Source organism: Colobus angolensis, unplaced genomic scaffold, assembly GCF_000951035.1.
Source record: "Colobus angolensis palliatus isolate OR3802 unplaced genomic scaffold, Cang.pa_1.0 Scaffold96, whole genome shotgun sequence".
NCBI classification, from domain to species: domain Eukaryota; kingdom Metazoa; phylum Chordata; class Mammalia; order Primates; family Cercopithecidae; genus Colobus; species Colobus angolensis.
The window spans coordinates 159,476-173,179 of record NW_012123598.1 but is presented as its reverse complement, the minus strand read 5'-3'; the positions used below and the strand labels follow the sequence as shown (position 1 = coordinate 173,179).

At 45.7% G+C, this 13,704-nt stretch overlaps 1 protein-coding gene across 2 annotated transcripts; it reads left to right on the top strand.

Moving 5' to 3' along the window:
* The first annotated feature begins 29 nt into the window (after positions 1-29).
* Positions 30-13,607, top strand: ZNF549 (zinc finger protein 549). Of its 2 annotated transcripts, XM_011932378.1 has the most exons (4): positions 30-62; positions 3,777-3,815; positions 8,543-8,669; positions 10,616-13,607. In XM_011932378.1, the coding sequence occupies exons 1-4, from the start codon at positions 30-32 to the stop codon at positions 12,337-12,339; spliced, it is 1,923 nt and encodes a 640-aa protein (XP_011787768.1). In that variant the 3' UTR covers positions 12,340-13,607. The 2 variants fall into 2 exon arrangements, with proteins under 2 accessions (XP_011787768.1, XP_011787770.1); XM_011932380.1 differs by lacking the exon at positions 3,777-3,815.
* Positions 13,608-13,704: the final 97 nt, after the last annotated feature.

Below are 13,704 nucleotides of genomic sequence, written 5' to 3'. Positions count from 1 at the left end.
CCGCCCCGCCCCGCCCCGCCCAGTGTCCCATGGCTGCGGCAGCGCTTGTGAATACGCGGCAGGTGAGAGCGGCGTCCTCGGATCCTCACCCGGGTCCTCAAGCCCCGGATTGGGGTCACCTGCGCGGGACTCTGCAGTTCAGGCCCCTTCTCCAGGACAGCGAGGCGTTCTGGGTGGGGTCCTCAGAGCTGACGGGCGGCGAGGTGAAGAAGGGAGAGCGTTGCGTACGGTGGGAGCTGCTCGCTCAGAGCCTGGGAGGTGCGCCGGGGTCGCGAGCATTCGGAAATGTGGGGGCCGACCCGTGTCTGCGGGGAGCAGAGAGAATGAGGAGAAGGCACGGCTGCCATGGCAGCCTGAGCAGCCGGGTTTTCATTCTGAGTCGTTGGGAGCCACGGAGGGCTGTGAACTAAAGGAGAACACGATCTGAGTGAGGGTCTGAAAAAATATTTCAAAAACCATGAGTGGAGAGAACAGACTGTTACAGAGTGATGAGGGTGGACGCAGAGATATTGGTGAGGAGACTGCTGTAGTAGACTCCAGGAGGATTGTGGTGGATTCTGGACCAGACGGGTGGCTGAAGGGACCTAAGTAATAAGAATCTTGGTAGATCTTAAAGGTAAAGCCAGCAGGATTTTCTGCTCCGTCATTTGTGCTTGTGAGCAAAAGTGGGAGTGAGGTATGAACCCAAGTTTTTCTTTTACCTGAACACCTGCAAGAGTTGACAAATCTGGTGGGTGAGGAGGTTTCAGGGAGATAGTAGGAGTTGAATTTTGGACGTGGTGTTTCTAAACTGCCACAGAGTGAAGTTGTTACATGGGCAGTTGGAATCATAAGTAGAAATTTCATGGGAGGAGACTGACTCAGTGATGTGTAAATGGTGACAGGCTGGGGCCTAGACTCAGGTCAAGCCTTAAATTTAAACGGGAAATCTTAAGGTTTTACTTTGAGATGAAGAGAGGGAGGGCTGAGGCTGGGGAAGTGGGGGTCGGCCTTGCGAGGCTGCCTGCATATAGGAGGGCCATGGGGTCCCAGGGGTACTTCCAGAGGGAATGTGTAAGGAATACACACTGCATAGGATGGATTTGAGGGTGGGACACTGTGTGGAGTCACCATTCAGAAGACTGGGTGAGCTGTTCACTCAGTGTGGAGCCAGAAAAAGATCAGCCAGACTAGCGGAGCAGCCCAAGCCCAGCAAGAGCAGCTCTCCCAGGAAAATACAAGTTTAGACTGCATAGATTCAACGGATTAAATTTATGCAAGCAATTAACCGATTAAAATGCCACTGTAATTCTGTGCTCTAATAAAAAATAAATATGTTTGCTTTTTGTCATGCTTTCCTGGCACGGAATTCCTAAAATCCTTGTAATTTCCTCAGTGAAAAGTGTCTTGTGATACGCCATGTACCACATGACAATGTTGACCACATCAATGACGGTGGTCTCATAAGATTATGATACCATATTTTTACTGTACCTTTTCATTTTATTTCTTTCTGATCAGGAGGCAAATTGCATTTTCTAAGTTTGTAAATGTTTAAATGCACAAATAATTATCACTGTGTTACAGTTGCTGACAGTATTTAATATAGCAACTTGCTGTACAGGTTTGTAGCCTAGGAACAATAGGCTATACCATTTAGTAGTTGAACAATGAATGTCTGAATAGTAGTTCCCCCGTGTCCTCAGAGGATACTTTTCAAGACTCCCACTGGAGGCTTGAGACTGCAGATAGTACCCAACATATATATACTATGTTTCTTCCTAGACTACATACCTATAATAAAATCCAGTTTATAAATTAAGCACTATAAGAGATGAACAATAATAACTGGAAATAATATAGAACAATTACATTTTATAAGCTAATAAAAGTTATGTAACTGTAGTTGAGACAATAAAAAACTAAAAATTAAATTATAAAAAACGTTATGTGAATGTGGTATCTCTCTAAATATGTTACTGTACTATTCACCCTTCTTGTATTGAAGAAGGGACTAAACTCGAAAGAGTGAGATTTCCTCACACTACTTAGAATGGTGCACTATTGGCTAGGCGCAGTGGGTCACACCTGTAATCCCAGCACTTGGCAGATCACGAGGTCAGGAGATCGAGACCATCCTGGCCAACACGGTGAAACCCCATCTCTACTAAAACTACAAAAAATTAGCCGGGCATAGTGGCGGGCGCCTGTAGTCCCAGCTACTCGGGAAGCTGAGGCAGGAGAAGGCGTGAACCCAGGAGGCGGAGCATACAGTGAGCCGAGATCGAGCCACTGCGCTCCAGCCTGGGCGACAAAGCGAGACTCCATCTCAAAAATAAAGAAAGAATAGTGCACTATTTAAAACTCGAATTGTTTATTTCTGGAATTTTAATATTTAATATTAAAATTTTAATATTACTATTTTCAGGCTGAAGTTGAAATTTAATACTTATAATTTTCACACCGAAGTTGAATGTGGGTAACTGAAACTGCAAATAGCAAAACAGCTGATAAGGGAAAGACTACTATACTTGAGTTTTATGAGATGGCTTAGGGTGTGCAGACAGGGTGGAGTCAGTCACCAGACAAATCAAGTGATGATAGAATTTGAACTTTAAGCCCTACCTCTGGCCTCCAGGGAGGGGTACAGAGATCTGGAGATTAGGTTATATAAAATCTTCAACAGTGAGTTCTGGAAGCTTCAAGGTTGTGAACACTTGGAAATGCTGGGAGAGTGACATGAGAGAGCGTGGAAGTATTCTGCTTTCCCCCTCTCCCCAGTACCTTGCCATATGCATCTCTTCTGTTTGGCTGTTCCTGAGTTACATCCATTTTCATAAACTGGTAAACATAAGCAAAGTATGGGCCGGGCGCGGTGGCTCACGCCTGTAATCCCAGCACTTTGGGAGGCCGAGACGGGTGGATCACGAGGTCAGGAGATCGAGACCATCCTGGCTAACACGGTGAAACCCCGTCTCTACTAAAAAATGCAAAAAACTAGCCGGGCAAGGTGGCGGGCGCCTGTAGTCCCAGCTACTGGGGAGGCTGAGGCAGGAGAATGGCGTGAACCTAGGAGGCGGAGCTTGCAGTGAGCTGAGATCCGGCCACTGTACTCCAGCCCGGGAGACAGAGCGAGACTCCGCCAAAAAAAAAAAAAAAAAAACATAAGCAAAGTATTTTCCTGAGTTCTGTAAGTGGTTCTAGCAAATTATTGAACCTAAGGAGAGAGGTCATGGCAGCCCCCAAATTTGTAGCCAAGTGGAGAAAATTACAGTGGTCTGGACATTGGCTTGCAATTGGCATATGAAGTGAGGACAGTTTTGTATGACTGAGCCCTTAAACCGGTTGGTTTAGATGCAACTCCAGGTAGTTAGTGTTAGAATAGGATTGAATTGTAGGACACCTAGTTGGTATCAGAATCAGAGAATGGTGTGGGAAAAGACACTACGTATTTACTGTCAAGGAATCACAGAAGCCTCTAATAATTTGAAAAGATATCACATTCACATAAAGACTTAAATGGCAAGTAAGAAACACCAAAATTTTAAAAGATGTTTACAGAAATCTTAATGCCATAGTCAGTACTAGCTAAATCTTAGCATTGGACACGTATGAATGAGTTTGATGCCTACAATAGCACTACGAGATAGCCACCATTAAGTGTTTCCATTTTATAGATGAAGGCAACCTCAGAGAGGTTAGGTCTTTGTCTAGTGTCACACAGTTGGCAAGAGCAACTTACCCTTTGTAAATGCCATCTTGAACACCTTTATTTCATAGCCTCTTTCTTCCTACAGATTCCCATGGCAACAGAAGAGTTTGTGAAACCATCACAGGTAAGTGGAAGAAGTCCCAGGTCTTCACTGGCCCTGTTTCCTAAAGCTATGGTTCCGACCCACAGATGCAGGTGACACTGATGTCCGGGGACTCTTTTTCCTTCGTGTTGGGTCCCTGGGGTCACCTCAGGCCCAGGATGATTAATCAGGGTCAGGAGTTATGCAGAGATGTTCTCATTTCTGCATCCAATAGGATGAAGTGATGGAAGGTTTCCTGGGCATAGGCTCCAGCATGTCCAAATGCTTAGAGATGAGAATGATATGGGCATATATAGGGAACTGCAAGTCTCTGTGCACTGTGGCCAAAACTTTTACACTTTGAGCTGTGACAGAATATGAGTTTTCTTTTCCTTCTTTACAATCTCACAGATACATGATTTGTCTTTTTTGTAGATCTTAGCAAACTCAGAGTACAATTTTTTTTTTTATTAAGAATTCTAGGCCAGGCACAGTGGCTCACGCCTGTAATCCCAGCACTTTGGGAGGCCAAGGCAGGTGGATCATGAGGTCAGGAGATCGAGACCATCCTGGCTAACATGGTGAAACCCCGTCTCTACTAAAAATACAAAAAAAAAATCAGCTGGGCGTGGTGGCGGGCGCCTGTAGTCCCAGGTTCTCGGGAGGCTGAGGCAGGAGAATGGCGTGAACCCGGGAGGCAGAGCTTGCAGTGAGCCAAGGTGGCGCCACCGCACTCCAGCCTGGGCGACAGTGCGAGACTCTGTCTCAAAAATGAAAAGTAAAAACTCTCACCTTTTCACTTACAGGAAGTACTTCACAGGTTGTCTTTTACATATCTGAATGGCTGGTATTATTGCTCTTGTGCTTTGGGGGTATTAAGTAAAATAAAGGGTTACTTGAACACAAGCACTGTGATAATGAAACAGTTGATAGGATAACCAAGGTGGCCACATAGTGACTGACAGGCAGGTAATGTATTCAGCGTGGATCTACTGGACAAAGGGGTGATTCACGTCTTGGGCAGAACAGCATCGGACAGTGTAAGATTTTATCACACTGCTCAGAAAAGCACCTCCTTTATAACTTTTGAGTTGTTTTTTTCTGGAGTTATCCATGTAATATTTTCGGACCAAAGTTGACCACTGGTGAGTGAAACCATGGAAAACAAAATAGTGGCTAAGAGCGGGGACGGCTGTATATGTATTCAGTGCTATAAATTTTATTCTAAGCACTGCTTCCACTGCATCTCACAAATTCTAAGTTGTGTTTTCATTGTCATTTAGTTCAAAATAGTTTTAAATGTATCTTGAGTCTTTCTTCTTTGTTCCATGCATTAAGTCTTGTTTACATCTCCTGGGTATTTTGGGATTTGCCAGCTATCTTTCTATTACTGCTTTCTAGTTGAATTCCACTGTGATCGCAAAGCATTGCATTATTTCTATTAAATGTATTAAGAGGTATTTTTTGACTGTGTATTGTAAACTGGGGAGTAAGTGCCCTTCGTGGGGTCTGTAGGATCATTCCAGCACTGCCGTGGAAATGAAACTCTGAGGGGCATAAAGGATTTGTTACATTCATAGGTCCTCATAGAGGGTGGCACAGCAAACCATGCATGGAGCCATATGGAAGGAGCTCTCAGGGAGTGGACTCAACCAAGCAGGCAGGGAGCCAACAGGGAGAGCAAGGACCTGTGGGCAGGTGCCTTTCCTAGTGTGTCTGAATGTCATTCAGTCACAGTCAAAGGAAGAAAGAAAGGGGAGATTGTGACAGGGACCAGTCTTAGCATGCTGGGTACGTGGTCACCGGGGTGGGTTGCTCATAATGTATCGGAGATGTTGAAGCATCAGGAAAATAGGAAGTTTTAAAGATTTATAAAACAGGCCGGGCACGGTGGCTCATGCCTGTAATCCCAGCACTTTGGGAGGCCGAGACGGGCGGATCATGAGGTCAGGAGATCGAGACCATCCTGGCTAACACGGTGAAACCCCGTCTCTACTAAAAATACAAAAAAAAAACTAGCTGGGCGTAGTGGCGGGCACCTGTAGTCCCAGCTACTTGGGAGGCTGAGGCAGGAGAATGGCGAGAACCTGGGAGGCGGAGCTTGCAGTGAGCTGAGATCCGGCCACTGCACTCCAGCCTGGACGACTGAGCAAGACTCTGTCTCAAAAAAAAAAAAAAAAAAAAAAAGATTTATAAAACAGGCCCAGAATGTGGTCTGTCTCGTTGAATATTCCGTGTGAGCTTGAGAACAGCACGTATTCTGTTCTTGTTGGACAAAGTAATCTAAAGATGGTGATTATGTCCAGTTGATTGATGGTGTTGTTGAATTCAGCGAAGTTTATTGGTTTTCTGCCTACTGTATCTGTCAGTAACAGATAGAAAAGAGTGTGGAAGACTTCAATTACGATGGTGGATTGATCTGTTTCTCCTTGAAGATCTGTCAGTTTTTGCCTCATATAGTTTGATGCTCTGTGGTCAGGCAGGTATGTGCTAAGGATTCTTATATCTTTTTGGAAACGGCCTCAACCTCCCGAGTAGCTGGGATTATAGGCGCCCGCCACCACGCCCAGCTAATTTTTGTATTTTCAGTAGAGACAGGGTTTCTCCACACTGGCCAGGCTGATCTCGAACTCCTGACCTCAGGTGATCCACCCGCCTCAGCCTCCCAAAGTGCCTGTGATGTTTTCTCAATAGCTAGACATGATGAGCTCAGTAAAAGGAATTGCTGTAAATAGGCCTTTAATAATGTGGTGGTGAGGTGTGTCAGCGGGCAGGGAAAGCATTTTAAGTCCCGCCGTTAGGTCTCTGTTTTAGTGAGGCTGTTCCTCTTGACTGAATTCTCATGTGTTTCTAAATAGTGTTTTGTTATGCTTTTTCTCTCCCATTATGTGGAAGAGGATTACTAGAGTGGGTTGTAGTTGGTTACTTCCCTTCCCCCAGATAGATTAGGCTCTGATAATACCTCTGTAGGTTGGACTTCGGCTAACTGTTGTCTCCCAAGGGCAGGCCTTGTTTAGAGGAACACATTGCTATGGCATATTTTAAAATGATTCATTTTCCCCTCTCTGGCGGAAGCACAAGGGGATTTTTTTTTTTTCCAATATTCACCATGAGAACTTGGTTAAGTTTCTGGAGGTAAATATTGCAAGATTGTGGGGACCCCTTATAGTGATAAGTGCCTCTTGAATTTTCAGCTCACAGAATTGTCCACACAGAGCTTCCAGCTCTGTATTATAGATTGTATACAATTTACGTATTATAGGTTGTATATAATTTATGTATTTTAGATTGGGTTTTCCTAACCTGGCACTGGTTCACATGATGGTTTCCTTTCATGAGTTTCTGCGCCTGTGAGCCTTGATTCCCCCATATTCCCTTGTTTCTCTCTCCAATCTTGTGGGCAGTGGTGTGTCCTGTGCCCTTACCTTTCCTGTGTGGATCCTACAAGAACTGTCCATTTCTTAGTCTGTTTAACTCTGTACTTGCTATCGTGATAGAGTGGCCACTTCCAAGCTCCATACGTGCAGAATTGGAAACCAGAGTCCAGGAGTTAGGCCTTCACAATGTGGAGTCTCCTGTTGGGACTTCTTGGTGGTGGTGTCAGGTGCACAGCAAGAGACAGACACGTGGAGTTCAGAGAAGGGATCCAAGTGGAAGCTATCCATCAGCCAGTGGCTGGCCTGTGGACCATGGCAAATTTAAGAGGAACACTCTTCAGGTCATAGTGGCCATCCCATCAGTGAGGAAGGATGTAGAGAGTATTCTCTAATGACTGGGTCTCTTGCATGGTCACCTTGATCACCTAGAGGTGGGAACCATCACTGAGATAGATAAAGAAGAGTAGTAACCATGGATGTGTGGGGGTAGAGGATGAAACGGGTGTCCAGCTGCTGGCACAGTCTTTAAATGGGGAATGGTTAAATGGTTAAAGAGATTCATTCATTGGCAAAGCAGTAATGGAGGTCAAATGACACCAAGGTCAGGGCTGGTGCTTTTTCTCCCTTCTGCTGGCTCCGACTTTTGTTGGTAACTCTTGGTGGGCCCTGAGTAGTTTCAGACAGGGTGACAGATTAGGTTAAGAGCAAATGAGATTGACTGGGAGAGTCATTCAGCCTGTGGTGGGAGCAGCTGGGGACCAGGCTTTGACTGAGTATAGGTGGAGAGAGGAAAGATGTGACGGGTGTGGGGACAGCACAGGCAACACTGAGGAGGAAGTGGACTTCGGCAGCCTGAGCTCACACAAGGTCTGAGTGGCTGAAATTGGAACAAAGAGCCAGGCCAGATGGGGAAGTCTTCGTAACAGTCCTGAGACTGCCTCTGGCTTGGGTCTAACAAAGATGTGTGGTGGTGCTGGATCCGTGTTGCATTTAGCAAGTGCTGCCTGGGCCCCTTGAGCAGAGTGGCATGTGGAGAAGCCAGTGAAGTGCCTGTGTCATGGATGCTGAGGGTGGTGGAGTTCAAGGTGTAGAAGCCATGATCTGGAGATGTGTTCCCATGAATGGTGTGCAACTGGGAGGGAGTATGACTGTACTCAGGATCCTTGTACTGGCACTTTAAGCCAAGACGGTAAGCACAGGTTTCAGTATATCTGGGTCTCCAGCGAGATGAACCAGCAGGAGCATGGATGAGATTCCATGATGTAAGGCCCAGAGGGAGATACTCTAAGGACGTGGTATCTCCTCTGAGTTGGAGAACTAGGGAGGAGGGAGATTTACTGGGATTCCTGGGGATGGAGTCTGCTCATGATCTCACCTGCCCCCATCATGCAGGGCCATGTGACCTTTGAGGATATTGCTGTGTACTTCTCCCAGGAGGAGTGGGGCCTCCTGGATGAAGCTCAGAGGTGCCTGTATCATGACGTGATGCTGGAGAACTTTTCGCTTATGGCCTCCGTGGGTAAGATCTCTTAAAACCACACCATCGACCTCTGCTAGACTTTGCTGTTCCCCTTTTCCCAGGAGTTTCCTGTCTTTCCCAGAGTTGGACATGGGCCCTACTTCTTTCCTTGGTCCGTGACCTGTGGAAGACATAGGCGCTGTGGTTGCCAGGCCTGGGTTGTTTTCTGCCCCAACATCTACCGTCCTGAAGCCTTTTAGTTAAGAGTTTGGGCTCAGACTCTTGTAACTTGCCCAACCGATACCACTTGGTTTTGCCACTCCTTGCTAAGGTTCACTTCTGCGGTGGACCTGTGTTACAGGTTCTCCCCCTGCCTTTAGTAGACGTCCCTTTGGACCTACCTTTCTCAGGAATTATAGGTACTTACATGGTTGCTATTTGTAGGGAACCCTAGATTATGACAGCAACACCCACTCCCAAGCGTTTTTGTGTAATAAATTTCCCTCCTGTAGTCTGTCTTGGGTTGGGGCACTCTGGGCCAGTGTTGTTGATCCACCTCCCTGTTTTTCCCTTAGGATTTCTTCTGCCTTCCAGGACTGAGATAGTCTCCTGACTTAAGCCGGGGATGGGGGAAAAGGCCTGTGTTCCTGCAAGGGTAGTGAAGTCTTTAGCCATAGCAGGCGGGGTTAACGAGGTTTGGGACCCGTGACTAGGAGCAGTGGGAGGGCATGATTTCAGGGCTGAACTCAAATCGTACCAGGCAAATGTCCTATGTTCCCCACTATTTTGGTGCCAGGGCTCATGGCCATACCTCATTTTTCTCTTTTCTCTGCCTGCTTGACAATTTAGCTACTTGTCGTTTCTACTGTGATTGTCCCCTCCCTCTGTTCTCCACATCTCTCCTGTTCCTATTCTGCAGTGTTCTCCAACATTAGCCTGTACCTAATGTATTTAATATTATGAGCTGTGCAGATACAGATGCTCCTCAGCTCATGATGGGGTTATATCCTGGTAAACCCCTTGTGAGTTGAGAATATCGTAAGTCAGAAATGCATTTAATACATCCAACTTACTAGACATCCTAGCTTAGCAACACAGCAGAGTATCAGTTGTTCAGCCTTGTGATTGCATGGCTTACTGAGAGCTGCAGCTTGCTACCACTGCATCACAAGGGTATACACACTGCCTATCACTAGCCTGGGAAAAGTTCAAAATTCAAAGTATGGTTTCTGCTGAATGCACGTCACTTTTGTATCATCATAAAGTGGAAAAATCAGTTCAACCATTGTAAATCAAAGACTATCTACTTAAGCTCTCAAACATCAGCTATCCAGTTGTCACTGCATTTTCCTGGGGTGACACACATTCTATGCAGGTCTCCCCTGTCTCCATCAGACAACGTCCTGTTGAAAACCGTTGACAGAGAAGGGAGTGGTATGCCCCCTGCCTCTCTTCCCACCACAGTACCCGATTCCTTGTTCTCCTGCTGGTATGGGTCTTCCCCTACATGGTAACCTTCAGAGCCCTAATACTACAAGTATTACATTCCTTGACCTGACTCCAGCTCCCTTGTCCTGAAAACAAACCCACGGCCTGGGTGCGATGGCTCATGCCTATAATCCTAGCACTTGGGGAAGCTGAGGTGGGAGGATCACTTGAGCTGAGGAATTTGAGACCAGCCTTGGGAACATAATGAGATCCCTATCTCCACCAAAAATTCTAAAAAATTAGCCAGGCATGGTGGTATATGCCTGTAGTCCCAACTACTTGGGAGGCTGAGATGGGAGTGTCACTGGAGCTTGGAAGGTCAAGGCTGCAGTGAGATGTGACTGCAACTGCACTCCCATCTGGGTGACAGAGCAAGACTCTATCTCAAAACAAAACAAAACAAAAAAACAAAACAAAACGTGGACTCATCCGTCCCTGTGTTCCATAGGTATTTGTAATGGAGCTATTCCCTTCCACCAAAGTCTGCATATACTTCACTTGCATTTTTATGCTTTTAGGGTGTTTGCATGGAATAGAGACTGAGGAGGCCCCTTCTGAGCACACTATTTCCTCACAAGGAATGTCACAGGCCAGGACTCCAAAGCCAGGTCCTTCCATCCCAAACACTCATTCTTGTGAGATGTGTATCCTGGTCATGAAAGACATTTTGTACCTCACTGAGCACCAGGGAACACTTCCCTGGCAGAAACCTTATACTTCTGCGGCCAGTGGGAAATGGTTTTCATTTGGTTCTAACCTGCAACAGCACCAGAACCAGGACAGCGGAGAGAAACACATCAGAAAGGAGGAGAGCGGTGCTTTGCTTCTGAATAGCTGCAAAATTCCTCTGTCAGACAGTCTCTTCCCATGGAAAGATGTTGAGAAGGATTTTCCAACCATCCTGGGCCTTCTTCAACACCAGACCACCCACAGCAGAGAAGAGTATGCACATAGAAGCAGGGAGACCTTTCAACAAAGACGTTACAAATGTGAGCAAGTTTTCAATGAGAAAGTTCATGTTACTGAGCATCAGAGAGTCCACACTGGAGAAAAAGCTTATAAGCATAGGGAATATGGGAAATCCTTGAACTCTAAATACTCATTTGTTGAACACCAGAGAACCCATAATGCAGAAAAGCCTTATGTGTGCAGTATATGTGGGAAATCATTCCTCCATAAACAAACACTCGTTGGGCACCAGCAGAGAATTCACACTACAGAAAGGTCTTATGTGTGCATCGAATGTGGGAAATCCTTGAGCTCCAAGTACTCACTTGTGGAACACCAGAGAACCCATAACGGAGAAAAGCCTTATGTGTGCAACGTATGTGGGAAATCATTCCGCCACAAACAAACATTTGTTGGGCACCAGCAGAGAATCCACACTGGAGAGAGGCCTTATGTATGTATTGAATGTGGGAAATCTTTTATTCATTCCTACGACCGCATTCGACACCAGAGAGTTCACACTGGAGAAAGGGCTTATCAGTGCAGTGAATGTGGGAAATCCTTCATATACAAACAGTCACTTCTTGATCACCAGAGAATCCACACGGGAGAAAGGCCTTATGAGTGCAAAGAATGTGGGAAAGCATTCATTCACAAAAAAAGACTTCTTGAGCACCAGAGAATTCATACTGGAGAAAAGCCTTATGTGTGCATCATATGCGGGAAATCATTTATCCGCTCATCTGACTACATGCGACACCAGAGAATTCACACTGGAGAAAGGGCTTATGAATGCAGTGACTGTGGGAAAGCCTTCATCTCCAAACAAACACTTCTTAAGCATCACAAAATCCACACTAGAGAAAGGCCTTATGAATGCAGTGAATGTGGGAAAGGCTTCTACCTTGAGGTTAAACTTCTTCAGCACCAAAGAATCCATACTAGAGAACAACTTTATGATTGCAATGAATGTGGAAAAGTCTTCAGCCACCAAAAAAGACTTCTTGAGCACCAGAAAGTTCACACTGGAGAAAAGCCCTGTGAGTGCAGTGAATGTGGGAAATGCTTTAGACACCGCACCAGCCTCATTCAACACCAGAAAGTTCACAGTGGAGAGAGGCCTTATAACTGCACTGCATGTGAGAAGGCCTTTATCTATAAAAACAAACTTGTTGAGCATCAGCGAATCCACACTGGAGAAAAGCCGTATGAATGTGGTAAATGTGGGAAAGCCTTCAACAAAAGATATTCCCTTGTCAGGCACCAGAAAGTACATACAACAGAAGAGCCCTAGCAATTGTCGACATGTGCCATTGTCTTATTCACCATAACACACCAGAGAGCCGACTTTTCAAGGCATCCGACAGAAACTGAACCTCATACATCTGCGTATCAGTAGTTGGAAGATTCACTACAAGGTCCAAGTACTTGGGAAACTTTCCAGAGATTCTTACTTGACTTTCTCATCTGCCCAGTGTTACAACAGACACTACTATGTGGGATATCCTCACATTTTTCATCAGTCACTCACATGTGCTCAAGGAATGCAGACCACTGTGCTCACCAAATTCTGAAGGGAGTAATTTAATAAAAGCCTATTGAGGGTCCTCTTCCATTTTGCTGAACTGTTCAAGGCATAGACAAAACCCAAATTTGACGACGAAGAGCAATCTGGATTATTGTAGCCCATAGAGGTTTACCTTCTTCATAGGTTTTTTTTTTTTTTTTTTTTTATGTGATTGCCATAGTGGGATATTCCCTCCCCCACATTACCTAAGAGGGACATGGGCTGTCTCACCATGTGCTGATGTGTGTTCTGCCAATGTGAAGAGTGAACAGCTCCAACTTTATGTGCCCCCAGGGACATAGTATGAGATCAGAAAATAGTTTAGTCCTGTTTGTCTTAATTTGTATTGGTTTCCAAGGTCTCCTAGGAAAGAGAGCAGAGCTGTGTGGTCCTAATCATGGTGTCGATTTTATGTCAGATTTATTTGTAGCTCCAGAGGTCTCCCTGAGAAGAGGCATTTGTGACAAACTCAAGTGCTGGGGTCTGCATGAATTGTTTATTTGCAGTGATGCTCCATATTTCCTAGCACTGTTCATGGCATCTTATTTCCCAGGTCCTTCATTGTAGCCATGGGCACTGAAGGACAGAATTGGTAGGCAGGTCACTGGTTGTAAGACCTACTGGGGCCAGGTAAGAACAGTAATTGGCCCAGACAGTTAGGTGTAATAAACAGAGAGTGGAAAATACTGTAGCCAAGAAGAGTGGATGTGTCCCATCCAAAGGTGCATCCAAAACTGTCTGTGTTACTACGGCTTCATGGTTTGGGGGTATATGGAAATTCTCAGGACCTCAGACCTTTGATTCTCCTTTGGCAGCACACATCATCAGCGTTAAGTCATCTAAAGATTTTGTGGGCTCCCGTAACGTCTGTACTGTGTTTGAGGTGATTGCTGCACGAGCAGGAAAGCAGGATTTGAGAGAACATACACCTTGCCTTCCAGATACGTGGTTTTTGTGATTCACCCAGATCTGTTATGCCAGTTAGAAATTATCTTTATTACAAGGCCGGGCGCGGTGGCTCAAGCCTGTAATCCCAGCACTTTGGGAGGCCAAGACGGGCGGATCACGAGGTCAGGAGATCGAGACCATCCT

Excerpts from the sequence above, each read along its gene's own strand:
- ZNF549 (XM_011932378.1), top strand. The coding sequence starts at position 30 with ATGGCTGCGGCAGCGCTTGTGAATACGCGGCAG. Across the intron at positions 63-3,776 it reads CGCTTGTGAATACGCGGCAG|ATTCCCATGGCAACAGAAGA; the intron begins GTGAGAGCGGCG and ends TTCTTCCTACAG. Across the intron at positions 3,816-8,542 it reads AGTTTGTGAAACCATCACAG|GGCCATGTGACCTTTGAGGA; the intron begins GTAAGTGGAAGA and ends CCCATCATGCAG.